We start from the raw sequence: 18,423 nt of genomic DNA on the forward strand, positions 1-18,423 counted from the left end.
TAACAAATGTTCATTATTGACTTTCACGATGAAGGAATAACATCTCGTAGTAAAAATCAAATTCGCAAAATTATAATTTGCGTAATTACCGGTGTTAGGACCTCTTGTGAGTCCTCACGGGTAGGTACCACGACCCCACCTATTTCTGCCGTGAAGCAGTAATTCGTTCCGGTTTGAAGGGTGGGGCAGCCGTTGTAACTATACTGAGACCTCAGAACTCATATTTCAAGATGGGTGGAACATTGACGTTGTAGATGTCTATGGGCTAAAGTAACCACTTAACACCAGGTGGGCTGTGAGCTCGTCCACCCATCTAAGCATTAAAAAAACTATACATGTACATATGTATATATGTACGTATGTGTATCCGGTTGTCATAGTTTAGGGAATCATAGTTTAGGACTAGATGATCGTGTGTGACTTGTTCCCGGTTATTATTATTGTGCTATAGATACTTGTGAAATAAATATCTTGTCGGAATTCAATATGGTGACTCTATCGCTCGTTGATAGACTCAACATATTGAATTCTATAGCTTCTACATCGTCTGTAATCTTATTTGAAGCGGTCAAAGATGTAACCAGATTTGTTATGTTTAAAAATATTGAAGAAATCAAAATATTTTTTTGTCGTTACGTTTGCTTACATTTTATTCGCGGTCGAAAAATTTCCGTAAACACGTGAGGGCGTTTTTCAAATTTTCAATTACTTTTCCACTAATAACACTTCATTGTATTTGTAATGTAACATTTTCATGATGTGTCTCGAGGTGGTGCCTTTGAAACATTATTTTAACGTTAAAACAAACAGGTATCGTTCTTGTCACATTTATTAATCATAACTTTATAATTTCCATAATAAATGAAAAAACTTACAAGCGTCTGAAACATCATTCTATCAACGAGCTAATAGACACCTAAAATCCAAAAGAAAGACCGAGCTTATTAGTGCACTGGTCCGCACGGGTAGGTAACCACTATACTGCCTATTTCTGCCTTAAAGCAGTAATGCGTTTCGGTTCGAAAATTGGGGCACCGTTTTACTTACTGGGAGACTGAGACTTAGAACCTATGTTTCAAGATGGGTGTCGGTATTTAAGTGATTGATGTCTATGGACAGCTTTAAACCAGCTAGCCCGTGAGCTCGTCCACCCGCTTAAGCAATAGAAAAACGAAACATTAAAGTCGTGATCGCAATTAATACAATCCAAATTAATGCAAGCCCCAACAAAACATGGCGTCCGCAAAAAATCGTGTATTAAAAACAACATTTCCAAGCTATTGTACCGAGTTATTTACATTACATAATATAAGGGCTATGATATACCCCTTGTTTTTTCAACGTGTTTGCTGAAGACGCATATACTTATTATACATTCCCTTTTGCCTATACAAACAGGCAGTCAACACACATCATGGCCGGGAAAGTTTTTTTTTAAAGAGCAAATTTTAAATGAATTTTCTATAAAACGGAATAAATTATGAACTGAAAACGCTCCGCGATGTTTCCACTGTTTAAATGTGACCAGGGCTGATTTATAATACCGCCATATTGTATTGCTTATTTTCTTTATATATCTCCATTGCTTAAATTAGTGAATATCTTTTCAGGTTGAGAATCGTTAGCTAAATCGACAACAATAAACTCTGATGTGAATATAAATGAACATACAATATTTGCCAAGCCATATAAAGCAAAAAACTAAGGGTCTAAAATAGCACCAAATCTCATTGTTAGATCCGTTGTATGACTTTAAATGTTTTAAATAGGAATCACGGTAATTATTCGTATGATTTCTCAATACCCGTGCCAGTTTTCCCTTGTGATAGCGATTTTATTAGATGTCGTATGTATCGAAGCGACTACACTGGTACTTACGATATTGATCCTTATTTTCAAAACGACAAGGAACTGCACAGATTGCGAACTCTTTGTTTTTTACCAATATCACGGCGTGTTTTGCGCGCGCAACTAAAGTTCCTTCACTAGCATTGCCAGTATTGCATTCAGGCTTTTTAGGTTAGGTGAGCCTTTATAGAATACGACTGAGACCTCAAGGTCACCAGTTATGAGGTCAAACAACTCGACCGCCCTTTTGTCTTGTCTATACTAATATTATAAAGCGGAAGAGATTGTTTGTTTGAACACGCTAATCTCAGGAAGTACTGGTCTGATTTGAAAAATTATTTCAGTGTTAGATAGCCCATTTATTGAGGAAGGCTATAGGCTATATAGTATCACCGTAAGGCCAATACAAGTGGCGCACCAATAAAGAATGTTTCAAAATTGGGCTTTCAATAGCTTCCTTAACATTTTATAATTCAAAAATATTTTTACTTTCTACGTAAATGAGGTAGGAAGTAAAATTTAGCGTTATGCCAAAGTAACTATTCCACGCAGACGGAGTCGCGGGCAAAAGCTTGTTGTATGATAAAAACAAAAATTCCTTAAGCGCATCCCGATTAAACCCAATTAGTAATTAGTATATGTTACAAGTTAAGGATTATTGTAAGGATTAAGGATTATTGTGTTACGCTGCCATACAGCCGCCTCACCGCTGTGTAAACTGGATGTTATTTTACCTGGATACGTGCCTCAGGCAATCCAATCTTTTCAGCGAGTCTCTCTCGGGCGAACACGTCCGGGTAGTGGGTCCTCTCGAATTCTGTCATCAACAACAAATAACTTTATGAACACGTTATTTTTTTATTTTTTTTATTGCTTAGATGTGTGGACGAGCTCACAGCCCACCTGGTGTTAAGTGGTTACTGAAACCCATAGATATCTACAACGGAAATGCGCCACACACCTTGAGATATAAGTTCTAAGGTCTCAGTATAGTTACAACGGCTGCCCCGCCCTTCAAACCGAAACGCGTTGCTGCTTCACGGCGGAAATAGGTTGTGGTACCTACCCGTGCGGACTCACAAGAGGTCTTACCACCAGTAAAAAAGCTATAGAAAGTAGCTATAGAAAATTGACATAAAATATGTACAAATGCAGCGAATTAGTTCCAGGTTTTTGAAAGGCATTTCATTGAGACTATACTGTAACTATACTGAGATCTTAGGACTTGTATCTCAAGGTGGGTAGCGGCATTTACGTTGTAGATGTCTATGGGCTCCAGTAACCACTTAAGAACAGGTGGGCTGTGAGCTCGTCCACCCAATTAAGCAATAAAAAAAATAAAAAAAGATCAAAATTCATTGGGACATCGACCTCATGTATCGAAGTGGATTGGTATTCACATTGTGGTATTTAAGCTCGGATAAGAAAAGTCGAGAGCTCCCCATTCAAATTGTCCAAATAAATGAACATTGTTAACGCTACTTTTTATAATAACACGTAATAAAACTCATAATTAAATAGCCTAACCTAAAACTAAATGGGCACGCTCCTAATATGATCATAAACAAATATAGTATTTCAATTAATAAAAAGACAAATAAAAGGAATAAGTTCGTCCAGAATGACTCGGCAAACAACTAAATAGCAAAAACTAAGATTAGCACCGACCGGGCTACAGCGTAATTGGGCTCCGGTCGTACGTCGGAGTGCTCAACAAATATTGGGGGACAATATTTATTTATTTACTAATAGCCGTGTATCGCAAACAATAAATAAGATGAAAGGGACAATCGGAAATAGGTTTATGAAGACTCGCGGGATTTGTAAGGACCCGACCGTGTACGATGGGGCTTAATATTGATTCATTATTTCAGCGGAATGTGTTTATTAAACATCGGTTTTATCGATAAATGAAGACGGACACGATAATTTATGGTGACCTTTGTAACTGTTAATATCATATAGACAATGTAATATTACTTTCTTGCATGTCCGTCTTAATGGAATGATATTAATTTAAAATAAAAAAATTCAATGCACGAAAATGGAACAAAAAAGTTTGACATGCTTTAAAAGGCTTTGAAAAATTGATCAATGTAGTAAATATTGTCTGTTACAGAAGATCAGTTGTTCCGCTTAACTTTCGGATCTGGTAATCGTAGTCAAATAAGATACGATATGATTTCGAGCTCCAAGGAAATCCCAGAAAAATCATTCAATGAATTTCGAGAAAATTCTGAACTAGCACCAATAAAACAAATAACCGGTTAATCACATTTACAAAACGCAGTAATCCGAGGTCTGAATCACGGACAGACATAATTTATCTGCTGTGAATTCGCATCTTCCATAGACTTTTTTGGCCTAACCGCTGCTAATAGCCTTGAGGAGATATTTTGGCTATTCACGGAGGGTGTAGGTGAAATTCACGGCTCTGAGAGATTTTGCTAACATCTGCCCTAACAAGAGCTGGGATAAACCGTCGAGAAACTCAGTGAGCTATCAATAGACAAGGGTCGTTCTGTGGCATTTCTAGAATACATTATACAATAGATATCAATTACCCTTCTCGAGACTATCTATTTGGTCATTTGTGAAACTGGTCCTGTTCCTCTGGAGTTTCCTCTTCAATCGGAGTCTCATCTGCGAGTCCTCGTCGCCTGATGACGCATGTTCACTGTTCCCGTCTGAACCCGCTTCCGACTGAATTGTATCTGCTTTCATAGAAAAATAATAAAGAGTTAATATAATAAAATGCGTTAGTTTTAAAAAAAAAAAATTGCGTGGATTTTTTTATTGCTATGATGGGTGGACGAGCTCACAGCCCATCTGGTGTTATGTGGTTACCGGAGCTCATAGATATCTATAACGTAAATGCCACCGCCCACCTTGAGATATGAGTTCTTATGTTTTTTTTACAAATTTCAACCTTATGTATATTTATTTAGGAGCTTTCGATATTGATTCATTCGAGATCAAAACAGTCTGCGGACTATGGTATCAGCTTAACAAGTCGGCCGTGAGCTCAGTTACCAATTTATGCAAAAAACCTTAGAGAGAAAGAGAGATGCAGAGAAAGAGAGGGTATACTTTTTTTTCCTACTTATTTTGATAGCCTTGAGAGGCTATTTCAGCTTCTCCTTGACGTGTAGGTGAGCTCACGAGGCTCAAACCGGAGTGTTGCTAACACTGGCCCTGGCAAGAGCAGTGCTTCGCAGAATCTACCACCTGATCGGAAACGCGATCCACTGAGAAGATCCGGCGAGAAACTCAGCGGGCTGTGTCTATGGGTTAATTCGCTCGTAGAGCCTTTCGTCGCAAGCGACGGGTTCGGCGAGAACGGTGACCGGTAACTTTGTTGAACACCGAAACATAATAGCGATAAATAAAGAAAGGTAATTCTGAATATATAGGTAGCTCAGTAATGTACTTAGTCTAAGATTATTCAGACAGATCTACCCAAATAGACAAAACCTTTAAATGCTCTAATAAAGAAAGAGTAATTAAAAATTTATGGGACTACTTGAGAAACATTCGTTAACAATTTCATCTAAAATTGCAGCAAAGTGTAAATTCAACGCATTAAAAATTGTACAAAACGACATTTAACTTGACAATGTAACTCGTGTCGTTTCCCGAGCACCGAGCTATTAGTTAACAGTATATTTAACAACAACAAAAAACGCTCTAAAGACCGAGGGAACTTCGCGACTCTCGATCATAAACTATCAACAATACTGACAAAGCGCACTCCACGATATCAACCAAATGCGTCAGCGGAATTGTACAAAATTACGACCCCAGTATTGCAGACAAAAATTACGCGAGCCCCCATCGCCGGGATCCTCGCCTCCTAACCCTTTGCTCGTAAAGCGGGCTCAGGCTTTACTGGTTGTTTACGGCCCTCAGTGAGGGCGAAATTAAACGTCCCAGCGATGCTGTCGACATGCCTCCAGCTAATTGATTAATTTGCTTTATGGTCGGGCTACTTGAGCCGGGGTTCGATTCCTGGGTAATGACCGCACGGCCTGATGGTCGCGCTGAATGAGACGACTGTTACACAATCTGTCACATTTTTATGTTTCGTTGTGACGTGGATACGATTCATTAAGGGAATTGAGGCAAGTTCTCGTAATTAATTATGTTTTGTGGACGTATGAAAAGCATTGTACGTGAAATTTCAATGAAGGGGACGGGACAGAGAAGATCGAGAACTCGTTTTGTACGTATTTGTAATCTATATATTAATACGTGAAGCAAAAACTTTGTACTCCTTTTTACGAAAATTGCGCGGACGGAGCAGTATCAAATTTTACACACAAGATAGAGAAGAGGTGCAGAATGTAAATATTTTTTTAAATTATGCATAAAACACTTTAAATCAATAAAAAAAAACATTACACTCACAACCATCTATTTGACAAACACACACTTAAATACATGTATACTTTGTTTATTGTCAAACTTTTATTATTTAGAGTCTTTGGTTAAATTGAGAATAGATTAATTTGTATTGTTTGCCTTTAATATTATTTGTCTATAGTGTAGTCTTGGTGAAATCTGTGATTTAAATTCGCCTTCTGCGGGACCACTAGTAAAGGTAACTCTTTAAGCTTGTGAAGCTGCCACATCTACCACTGAGATCTCTGATATTGAAACTAAATTTACATTTTACATTACCGACACTTAAAGACATTAGTTTTCCCGGTGCTCAGTGTCCACTCTCCACCTCCTCACCTAAGATTTATGAAATACATAAGTACTGCCCAGGACAGAGCTTTTTATGAAAGCAACGGTGTATTTTCACTGGAGAACATAACAATTTGAGAGCGGCACACATCACTACGAGATATGATTGATGCGTGACATTTGCTCAGCCAAACATGGCGGACTTTCCAATCAGTTGACACTTTTGATTGATCGTCCGTCTGATTGACGGTGTGTGCACGCCCTTACATCGTGACGGAACGAACATAATGCGATCGATTGCCCTTAGAAATAATTCGGAACAGAATGCTAAAGTAGGCAATTGATTTGGATTAAACGTTATGATGGAAATTGAATAAGGTCGTTTGCTTTTATACCACCGATATTATATATACCAATCGGTGTTAGTCTTAAAAAAAAAAAATTGCCCTTGTAGGGAGATGAGCATGCCCACCTGATGGTGAGTGGTTACCGTTGCCAGGGACACAGCCAAGTCGCTGCCTACCATTAAATGGAAATGGAATAATCTGCCGGTAAAACATACTATTATTAAGTGATGATCATAAAGTACACCTAACGATTGTTCCGAATTAACTGGACACCAAGATTTTATTAATACAGCATCCATCCAGGAGAAGAGTTCATCCAGTTACTAGAGTTAATTTTTCCCACGTAGGTACATACCATATTGCGTTATAGCTCTCTCGTCAATGTTTCTCGAAATTTCTTTCATGTTCTTATTCGGATGAAGTTGTCAAATACTACCTATCTACTAGCTTCGGTGACAATTTATTAACACGTGGACCTAGGATATGTCGTTGTAAACGATAGATTCAATTAAAATAAAATAATGAATGAGATGTAAATCAAAATCTTCACAAAAAGTCAAGTTCAAGCATCCACACCCAAATATAATCTAATTTTAAACCCAAATTACAATATTCTGAACGAGACAATAAATAAATAAAAAAAGACGATTCGAAAATAAAAGTCAAACATTAATTTGTACGCCAATATTTCTATTCAAACAAACGGACCATTATTATTTTTCAATAAAGAAGGAATTCATTAAAAAAAATCAATTCGGTAGACGAGCACTCTTACCCGCAACTCCACCAATAACGACGTTCAAAATGATCGACAAAAAACTTTTTCCTCTCCAATACGGGATGAAACACGAAAAATACATAAGAGAAAATAATAGTAGTAAGAAAATAAGGAACGAAATAAAAGTGGGGAGGAAAAAATTGAAGAAAATAAGTACAAAGGGGAAGAAAGTCGGAGATAATGCGGAATTGGAGGCATCGGCCCGGGTCCTAGGTGGGGGCGATTGGCGGGGCGCGATTATGTGAGATCGATACTGTCACTCAAGCGACATGGTGCTCATCACGAGCGGAAGCGATTCCTAATTTATTTATTTATTTTTTGATTAGCTGGGTGGACGTGTTCACAGTCCGCCTGGTGTCAAGTGGTTACTGAAGCCCATAGATATCTACAACGTAAATGCGCCACCCATCTTGAGATATAAGTTCTAAGGTATCAGTATAGTTACAACGGCTGCCCCACCCTTCAAACCGAAACGCATTACTGCTTCACGGCAGAAATAGGCGAGGTGGTGTTACCTACCCGTGCGGACTCACAAGAGGTCTTAACACTAGTAAATGTACAAATTTAAATCGTACTAGTGGTCCCCCGGTAGTCGAAATTCGACTATAATTAATTGAAATTATAAGTTTGTACACTACTAGGATTCTATTTTCAAAGACTTATTATACTTCTATAATCACAGATTTCGCCAAGACGACACTTTAGACAAATATTAATAAAGACAAATAATATTTAAACTATCTTTAATTTGACCACAGATTATAAACAATAAGACAAGATTGACAATAAACAAATTGTATGTATGCGTATGTTTGTCAAATCCATGGTAGTGTGTGTAATGTTTTTATTATTATTGATTTAATGTATTTTTATGCATAATTTAGAAAAATATTAACATTCGGCACTCCTTCTCTATATTCTCTGTAAGTATGGGAAATTTCGCACTCCTCCGTCCGCGCAACTTTCACAAAGTTTTTGTTTCACGTATTAATGTAGGCATAGATAACAAAGCGGCGGCATTGCGCGAATCATTTTCGTGTATATTTACAAAAAATTCAAATATGATTTCATCAAAAGAACTACCCACGTATGTTAATCGAAAAAATCGTTAACTCATATTATGTACGTAACTATATAGCGAAATGCTTTCAGTTCCGTGATTTAAAAAGCACCATTATGGGCGGTTACAGTGTGAGATTATTTTTGAAGTGAAACTTCTAATGCGACTTCCAACAAAGTTACGATAAACGTTTAAAGCTACCATACTAGAAAGAAACAGAGCGAGAGCGAATGTGTGGCACACGTACGCATGCGTGTAGTATACCTGTTACAGGCCAGCACGAGCGTTAGCAACGAGAAGCGACCAATATTCTAATGATGTATTTAAAAATATATCTATATTTATTTTTCTATCTATAATTTAAAATATATGTCGTATCTCTTATACACAGCATTCCCTATTACAAGAGCAATCTGATTTGAGAATGAAAAATGAAGAAAACCACAATACGACACATCGAAGAAGAAGTTTCACTTCATTCACGTGCACCAAGTTGCACGCGCACGGTTTTTTTTGTTTTTTGTTTTTAACGTGTCCTCTTATGACTTGCGCTGTCTATCCGAAAACACGGTATTTCTGCGGTCGGTCAGCGCGCGTTTCACCTAATTCGACACGCCTCTCGGAATAAAACGAAGTCTGTCTCCCGTATCAAGGAAACCTGTTCGACTCCCACCGTTTATACGACAATCGATATGTTTATTAGCACAAATCTTGTTCTAATCTTACAAAAATAAAAAATAAAAAAATGGTAAATTGTAATTTTGTTTAGTTTAATGACACGAACGCACCATAAAGTTGATATCTAAATGCAATAAAGTGTAATTAGGTTTTCTTAATTGTATATAAAGAGATTACGTTATCTAAAATGTGAAAAAGTAAGTTATAGTCTTTTAAATTTCGCAGCGGCAGTAAGGAGTTCATGCCAACAAATTTACGTATAATGCCGCGTGACGTCACTAATATTATAGTCCCAGAGTTCGAGTGAGATAGACGATGTGATCTGTTTCCACCAAAAAAGTTTTTGACAGTATGTACTATTGCTATATTCCTTCCTAGAGTAGTTACTGAAACTGATAGACCATGTAGATGCCACTATCCAAGACCCAATTCTCCCACTCTGAAACACGTGACCCGGAGGATATTGATATCTAACCACAATTATAATTTTTCAACATTTTAACTTAATGCTCTTTTCATTAACAACTGTGAATACATGTTAAGTACGAATTTAGAATACTAATACCATCACCACATATTGTGCACATAAAATAATTTCCAAAATCAAACATAAGAAATGTTCAATTTTTTTTCTAAACGCGAACAAAAAAAAACAAAAAAAAGACATTGAACCCGTATCGCGATCCCTCACGCCGGCCCTGGCCTCAAGATAAATTGGTTGTTTGTAATCAAGTATTTAATGTCCCGTGGGCCATACGAATTACTTAACATGAGGGCAGATAAGTACAACACTCGTTGCGACTTGTCCAATCGTGGTGTCATTGTCTGCACGAGTGGGAGGGATTAGCGATAGTTTTATTTCCTTTATTTAACTGCTTTTAATTAAAAAGGAGTGCGTTATCGTGTTCTTCAGATTATTCCACTTCGCTCACCGCTTGTAATACGAATCTACATGTCGATCGACGTAGCGGTGTTAGAACGAAATAATCGTAATAACTAGAAGACGCAGTTTTAATATTTGCCCAATTTAATTCATAACAAAAAACAAGTAGTAATAAAGTAGTATTTCACTGGTGGTAGGGCCTTTTGTGAGTCCGCACGGGTAGGTACCACCACCCTCCCTATTTCTGCCGTAAAGCAGTAATGCGTTTTGGTTTGAAGGGTGGAGCAGCCGTTGTAACTATACTGAGACCTTAGAACTAATATCTCAAGGTGGGTGGCGCATTTACGTTGTAGATATCTATGGGCTCCAGTAATATCTTAACACCAGGTGGGCTGTGAGCTCGTCCACCCATCTCAGCAATAAATAAAAAAGTATAAAGAACAATAGTACAAGTAGTATAAAAGAATCTAGTAGAAAAACAAGAACTACTCGAGATGGTTCGAAACGTTCGAAATAATATAATAACAATAATAAACGCGAAATTAAAACCGTAAAAGTTATTTAGATCACAAAAACCGAAGAAAGTACTACGGGCACTTATTTGTTAATACATTTTACATTACCAGGTGTCCCCGCCATAATACATACACTTAATAATGAAAAATTAAAACTATCCATTACACTCATAGCTCGCGCCCACTTAAGCTAAGAGTCGTTGGCTCATTAATACAACAAAACAATGTATTTTCATTGTAACGCTGAAGTGAACTCATGGTTTGCTGTCGAATGCAGTGATTGACTTTTGAACGAGTAGTGGACTGCGTAAACGGGGTACGTGTTATAATTACAGCTATTTTTAATACGCTTTTATTAGCTTCACACGTATGTATGTTAGTATGTAACGCAATCTTTGAACATGATTTTGACCGCCTTCAAAACGTCGGATTAACTCGAAATTTGGTATACTTCTTAAAGACCGATGACAATTCAATATTTAAAAAAATTTAAAAAAAGATTGAGAAAATTGAAATTCAACTAAAAAATGAAAAATAAATAATAGTTTAAAAAACTAATAAAATACGCTTTTACAGAAAATCCAACTAAAAAATAGGAAATAAATTTGATACAAAAATAGTGTAAGAAAAAATGATTTTATTTTAAAAAGCGTGGGGTATCAGTAGTTATAAATATTTTATGAACAGATATGAGTAGAAGGGTTATTTTGATATCCTGAAAAGCACCCCACTTTTTTTTTACAATAAAATCATGTTTGGTTACACTATTTTTAATTCAAATTTATTAAAATTTATTTTCTGTTTTTGTTACTTTTTTTAACTATTATTTATTAAATGGTCCTATTAGTTAGGCTTGAGCTTAGTGAGATGATATTAATAATAAAAAATGCCTTTGTAACGAACGTGCCTGATAGTGCTTCATCGTCAGTAATGCCAAGGGCACATCTGGGCCGCTGCCTACGTTTGTGTTATTATTATCTTTATTTATTGTCCTTGTAGGCAGACGAGCTGACGAGAAAATCCAGCGAGAAACTCAGCAGACAGCGTCTGTGGGTTTATTTTCACGACGAAAATTCGCATTCAACGGATTGAGAAGAAGAACGGTGACCGTTGCTTTTAATGCCTAAAAGCACCGATAATGGATCGGAAGGATCCGAAATGACGTCTTTTGAGCGACGGCGACTGTTTTTCATTTGGTCCTCTGGATCGGGTATGTAATTACCGGCGGCCACAATAAGACGGCTATCATATCGCGCCGTTTTTTCGAAATGGCGCTGAGACGCCGACTTCATACATTAACAGATGGAATCTAATTCTAGGTTTGAACTCTTTTAAATATTTTCTATTATTATAGCAGAACACATCGTTGACATCGTCAATACAACACAGCTGTTATTGTGTATTTAATTGTAGTTAAATTTTCGGGCTGCTTACCGGATAGCTCACGAAGACGATTGATCAAATTCATATTTATCTGGAGTACAATTTTCATTCAACTGGCGGTGAGCTAACACAGATTTATAAGTAGCTTTAATTAAAACTAAAATTACGTTTTTACAATAAACTTTAATGTTATTCTATTATTGAATTTTTTTAAAAAAGTAATTAAAGTAGAAAATAAACAATTTTGAATTTCAAACAAAACTACACAATGCAAATTAAAGATATAAACAATGATAATACAAATAACAGATGGGTATGTAAAAAAAAAGTTTTTGTGTCAACTGAAAACAGAGGGCGACCGTTTGTCCCGCGAATATGCATGTTGTATACAGCAAAAGTCAATCAAGCCGGATAAAAAAGTTGGTGGGCTTTTGTACCGAAAACGTATCGGGTTTTTCCTCTATTTCCCCGACTTTCCAATACATTTGACGTGACATCGAAACTTTAAAAAATGCAGAACGCAAAAGCACTTTTGCACTGTATGACAATACAACATAAAACGAAGCGAACATTTGAATTTATTTTAACATCATAAACAAAAACAATACTTTCGAAACAATTGAAAGAATGGTGCGATTTTTTTATTTTATATCAATGCCATTTCATACTATACGACTTCTAGCGAAAAATTGTGTTATTAGTTATAAATATTTCTCTGACAGATATGAGTAGAATTATTATTTCAATAATATCTTAAAAAGCACCCCACGCTTTTTTTGAAATAAAATATATTTTACACCTTTTTGAATTTAAATTTATTTTCTATTTTTTAGTTGAATTTTATATAAAGCGTGTTTTTTTCGTTTTTTAAAACTATTAGTTATTTTTAATTTTTTAGTTAAATTTTCTATAAAAGCGTATTTTTAAAACTATTAAGTACTTTAACATCAATTCCTGCCTTATCGACTATATATAAAATTGGCAAAAATCTTATTTTGCAAATTGAATAATGGAATAATCTTACCAAATTAGTGTATTGTCATCGGTCCTCGACAAATCTACAAAGTTTGAATGGAATCTGGCCGTTTAAAGTGAGTCAAAATTGCGTCTAAAGGAGTCAGTTACAAACATACAAACATACATAAAAGTGAAGCTAATATAAAGCGTGTAAAAAAAAATCATATGTGTTCTTTCTGTAACAAATACATATACGTGACAAAACAAGTCCTAACAAGCCTAAATGAACGAATATATCGACTGAAGCCGGGAATCGCATCAAAAGCTATACAATACAATATTAAAGACTAGCTTGTAACGAGCTTGAAACACAAAACCTAAGCACAATGAATTAGGTAAAAGTCACTAATGTATCTACTGTCGCTAAAGACTACTGACGCTTTTATTTCATGGCATATGAACAGCTTCCCGGATTATTTTGCTAACAGAGTCGATGGACATCATGACCCGAATTCCATCGCACCACTTGAGGCATGAGACCGAAATCGTAATCTATTTATTTTACATAGACGGGTAAAGGATATCGTAACACAGGTTTCAAATTACTAACCTATTACCTATATGTATAACAATTTGAATACCTCCCACACACTTTAAAAAATGCGGCCTAAATCTCAGTTGTATAGTATAGCTATCCCACCTTTTCGGGTTTTTTTCCTGACTATTAGCTGCTAACCTAAGGAGCAATTCCAGCTACGCGCGTCGGGTGGGTGAGCTCATAAGGCTCAACCTGAGAGAGTTTGCTAGCTCTAGAGCAGTGCAGTGGTGGTACCTATCCGTGCGGAATCACACAAAAACAACATCAATATGCCGAATTTAAAATAAGGCGAGTTTCAATTCACCACATCTTGAAATAATCGTTCGCGACTCACAATTAAGATAAATAAAAATTTAAAAACAAAAACCTCTCTTTTTGAAAATGGAACCAGTAAAATATTTAAATCGAAAACTACGTAAATAATTCAGTGACATGCAATCGAAGTAATTACAGGAAAAACCGATTGCGACTGACGTCAGCATCAAAATACCTCCGCGCACACATACATACGCACGCCAAATAATATGTACATACATACGAGAAAGAAGGGCCGGCTTATGTATCGGCCGATACTTTACATAGTGCCTCGATATTGGAAAAGCCCGGGGTAGGCTTAACTTTATTTGAAACGATTTCCACCGGCTATTTCATACGCGTAAATATTATTATAAGTTTATAAATAGGCTCGCGAGCTCTATCCGTATGTTAAATAGCCCGGTACTGTAGACACAGCGTAAACGTCGCCAGTCTTGTTAATTGCCAGGTAATTGCGGCTTCAGAATTTTTTATTGCCTCAGTAATTAGACGTACCAGACGGGTACCAATTTTTCTAATGAAATACGTACTTAACAAATGTTCACGATTGACTTCCACGGTGAAGGAATAACATCGTGTAATAAAAATCAAAGCCGCAAAATTATAATTTGCGTAATCACTGGTGGTAGAACCTGTTGTGAGTCCGCATGGGTAGATACTACCACCCCCCCTATTTCTGCCGTAAAGTAGTAATGCGTTTCGGTTTGAAGGGTGGGATAGCCGTTGTAACTATACTGAGACCTTAGAACTTATATCTCAAGTTGGGTGGCGCATTTACGTTGTAGATGTCTATGGGCTCCAGTAACCATTTAACACCAGGTGGGCTGCGAGCTCGTCCACCCATCTAAGTAAAAAAAAAACCTGTATGTGGGTTGGTCTTTAATTCCTCTAAAGTTGTTTAAGATTATTGCTTCGTATTCTTTTTACCATCGCCTGCAACATGAGCAGATTCGATACTATCTAGATTCAGATATCACTTTTGCCATCTACCATCCGGCTCTGGAATGAATTACTCTCCACGGACTTTCCCCATATGGCATGTTCTTCTTGAAACTAGATCTGCGGAGAGCGCTGAACGCATATACGCAACGACTTGGCTATCTCCCGATTTTCCGTAAAGTGAACCTTATTCTTGTTTGCTTACAAGGCAATAACAGAAGATGGTAAAGAGAATCCTAATTTGAAGCTATTTATGACTGTTGGTGATTCGTGTCCGATTGAAAATTTTATTTTATTAATATTTCAAGGTACTGTATTTTACTTATTTTTCAGAATAAATACCAAAGGTTATTAAAAATTTTTTTTTTCGTGCGACACCATATGCTTTTCCCAAATTTAAGTATTTTTAATGCTATCAAAAGAAAAAGTGCTGTAGAGCTCCACCCCGTATCTTCCCCTGGATGTTTTGCTTAAATGACGAATCAGAGATTTATCTGAGAATAGGCGGCAGCGTTCTCGGAGTATAATACCAACGTACTGGCATATTTTTTTTCCTACCTTAGCTGATAGCCTTGAGAGGCTATTTCAGCGTTACCTTAACCAGTAGGTCCTAGGTAGGCAGTAGGCCCTAGCAAGAGCAGTGCTTCGCAGAATCTACCACCGGATCAGAAACGCGACCCACTGAAAAGATCAGGCGAGAAACTCAGTGGGCTGTGTCTATGGGTTAATTCGCTCGTCGAGCCCTTCGTCGCAAGCGACGGGTTCGACAAGGACGGTGACCGGATACTGCCATAACTAACCGCCACTTGTACGTTGTATGTAACCACGCACGGGCAGGTGTTATTATCATATCTATTTCTGCCGCGAAGTCTTCGAGAAGCTTTACGGTGTGCGTGGGTTTCGGTAATAACAGTACTCACTAATAGTTAGTTACCCTATTTACATAATAACTAAAACTTAGACATCAATCAGTTTATATCGAGTAAGATGTGATGTGAAGAGACGATGTGAATCCTATCCTGTATTTTCTCTGTTTTCAAGTGGAGCGTCGACTGAGAATGCTATTTACCAAGTTGAATGCTGGACTTAAAGTTAATTAAGACGCGCCAGCCCGGTGGAACGAGACCCATTTAGCTGCGATGGACTCTAAAGCTTAGCCTCTTTATTTGAAGCTTTATTTCATTTTTGTCGACTTAATAGTTTTGATGTTTTTCTTTTGATGTAAATGAGCGGTTTGCGTTCATTCCAATCCATACGTTTTATAGGTGTTTTATTATTTCAACAATCTAATTGATTTTACCACCTGAAGCGATTCATGGTTGCCAGAATTTAGTCAGAAACTTGTTTTTTTATTTGCCGCCTCAAAACAGCGGGAAGACAAAAATGGCGGATACAATCCGTGTCACCGTACGTACGGAAGCGCGCCATTTTCACAAAGTCTCGTATTCAGTTCGCGTACTGTATTCCCAAACAACTTCTACGTTTAGGGTTGCTGACTAGTAGTTTTTAGATACTAAAAAAAAGTTTTTAATTTGGCTAATGTTGTCAAACGTTATGAAGGCAGAACAAGTATCTTGGGAAATATATATTGTCCTCTTTCGTTTTTTACACGCTTTATATTAGCTTCACTTTTCTATGTATGTTTGTAAATGACTCCTTTAGACGCGATTTTGACCCACTTTAAACGGCCAGATTTAATTCAAACTTTGTAGATTTAACGAGAACTGACTACAATACACTAATTTGATAAGATTCAAATTGCAAAATAAGATTTTTGCCAATTTAAATAATTTTTATCTATAGTCGATAAGGCAGGAATTGATGTTAAAGTACTTGATAGTTTTAAAAATACGCTTTTATAGAAAATTTAACAAAAAAATAGAAAATAAATTTTAATAAATTTAAATTGAATATAGTGTAAAATACATTTTAGTTGAATTTTATTTAAAGCGTGTTTTTTTAGTTTCTCTAAACTATTATTTTTTTAAGTAATAAAATAGTGATGTAACACGTCATAAGAATTCTTAATCGATACGCTTTGTTGTTAGTAACGCTGTAAGCGTATAAGTTACATGTACATGTACACAGTTACATGTTTTATTTTTTATTGCTTAGATGGGTGGACGAGCTCACAGCCCACGTGGTGTTAAGTGGTTACTGGAGCCCATAGACATCTACAACGTAAATGCGCCACCCACCTTGAGATACAAGTTCTAAGGTCTCAAGTATAGTAACAAAGGCTGCCCCACTCTTCAAACCGAAACGCATTACTGCTTCACGGCAGAAATAGGCAGGGTGGTGGTACCCAACCGCGCGAACTCACAAGAGGTCCTACCACCAGTAAACTCTCATTCCATCTGTTAGACTATATATAATATTGTATATCTTCCCTGAAGTAACGAGAACTGCACAGAGCTACAAGCTAATCAGATAAACGATAAAGCAGAAAACACGAATAAATAATAAATAAACAGATTGAAGATATTTTAGATTGCAATAATTTTGTTGCATATATTCTGAAGCTACACTTTCAATGCTTTAAACTACAATTTTACTATTTAGTGTTTTACGTTTGTCGGAAAACCATTCGATACATAGATTAATTAGTTCAATCAGCTCAAGCACGAGATATCCTTTACAAAGTTACCGACCTCACCCCGATTTCAGTATTGGACCAGTAGTACATATAATAAATAATAATATTTGACATTTTCCGGAATAAATCTTTCCTTGATGCGGTGGACGTGTGAGGTCACAGTTTTATCCGGGTGCAAGTCAAGGGTTAGCACTCGCAGTTGATCTCACAATCTTAGGGTTGCTCCCACTCGATTATAATTTCCGTTTATATAGACTATTGTTGAAACAGTAAATATCAAACAACATTAGATTTTTTTCTGAACAAACACCGCTCGTTACGATTCGATTGTGTGACTATTTTAATCTTTCTGTCTGAATGTATCACTTTTTGACTGAACAATAAATGTGTTTAAAATATCTAGTTTTTTTTTTATTGCTTAGATGGGTAGACGAGCTCGCAGCCCGCCTGGTGTTAAGTGGTAACTGGAGCCCATAGACATCTACAATATAAATGCGCCACCCACCTTGAGATATAAGTTCTAAGATTAGTGTAGTTACAACGGCTGCCCGACTCTTCAAACCGAAACGCATTTACTGCTTCACGGCAGAAATAGGCGAGGTAGTAGTACCTACCCGTGCGGACTCACAAGAGGTCCTACCACCAGTAATAAGAGCTCAATAAGTATAATACTTCTCCACAACTATCAATAAGACTAAAATTTTTGAGCTTCGCATTAAATACGATACATTAACAATTTGAAAGTATTATATTATTTTTCTATTCCTATTAATAGAATTAGAAGTATATTTCGTACATTATAGAACGTGAGACATGGAAATGTCATATTTCCTATTA

The 18,423-nt window shown here is 36.6% G+C and overlaps 1 protein-coding gene across 6 annotated transcripts in view; it reads right to left on the reverse strand.

Moving 5' to 3' along the window:
- toy (twin of eyeless) overlaps positions 1–18,423 on the reverse strand; it is a 96,897-nt gene that overhangs the window by 15,958 nt on the left and 62,516 nt on the right. For 2 of the 6 annotated variants that reach the window (XM_028169482.2, XM_089739760.1), the window contains exons 6-7: positions 4,413–4,562; positions 2,583–2,665 (exon numbers count right to left, since the gene is read on the reverse strand). In XM_028169482.2, coding sequence (XP_028025283.1) covers positions 2,583–2,665; positions 4,413–4,562 — 233 coding nt within the window. Of the gene's footprint in view, positions 1–2,582; positions 2,666–4,412; positions 4,566–18,423 lie in introns of all 6 variants that reach the window. The other 4 variants (XM_028169498.2, XM_089739761.1, XM_028169475.2 and 1 more) reach the window with 2 other exon arrangements.

This window comes from Bombyx mandarina, chromosome A1 (assembly GCF_030267445.1).
Source record: "Bombyx mandarina strain Sakado chromosome A1, ASM3026744v2".
NCBI lineage: Eukaryota > Metazoa > Arthropoda > Insecta > Lepidoptera > Bombycidae > Bombyx > Bombyx mandarina.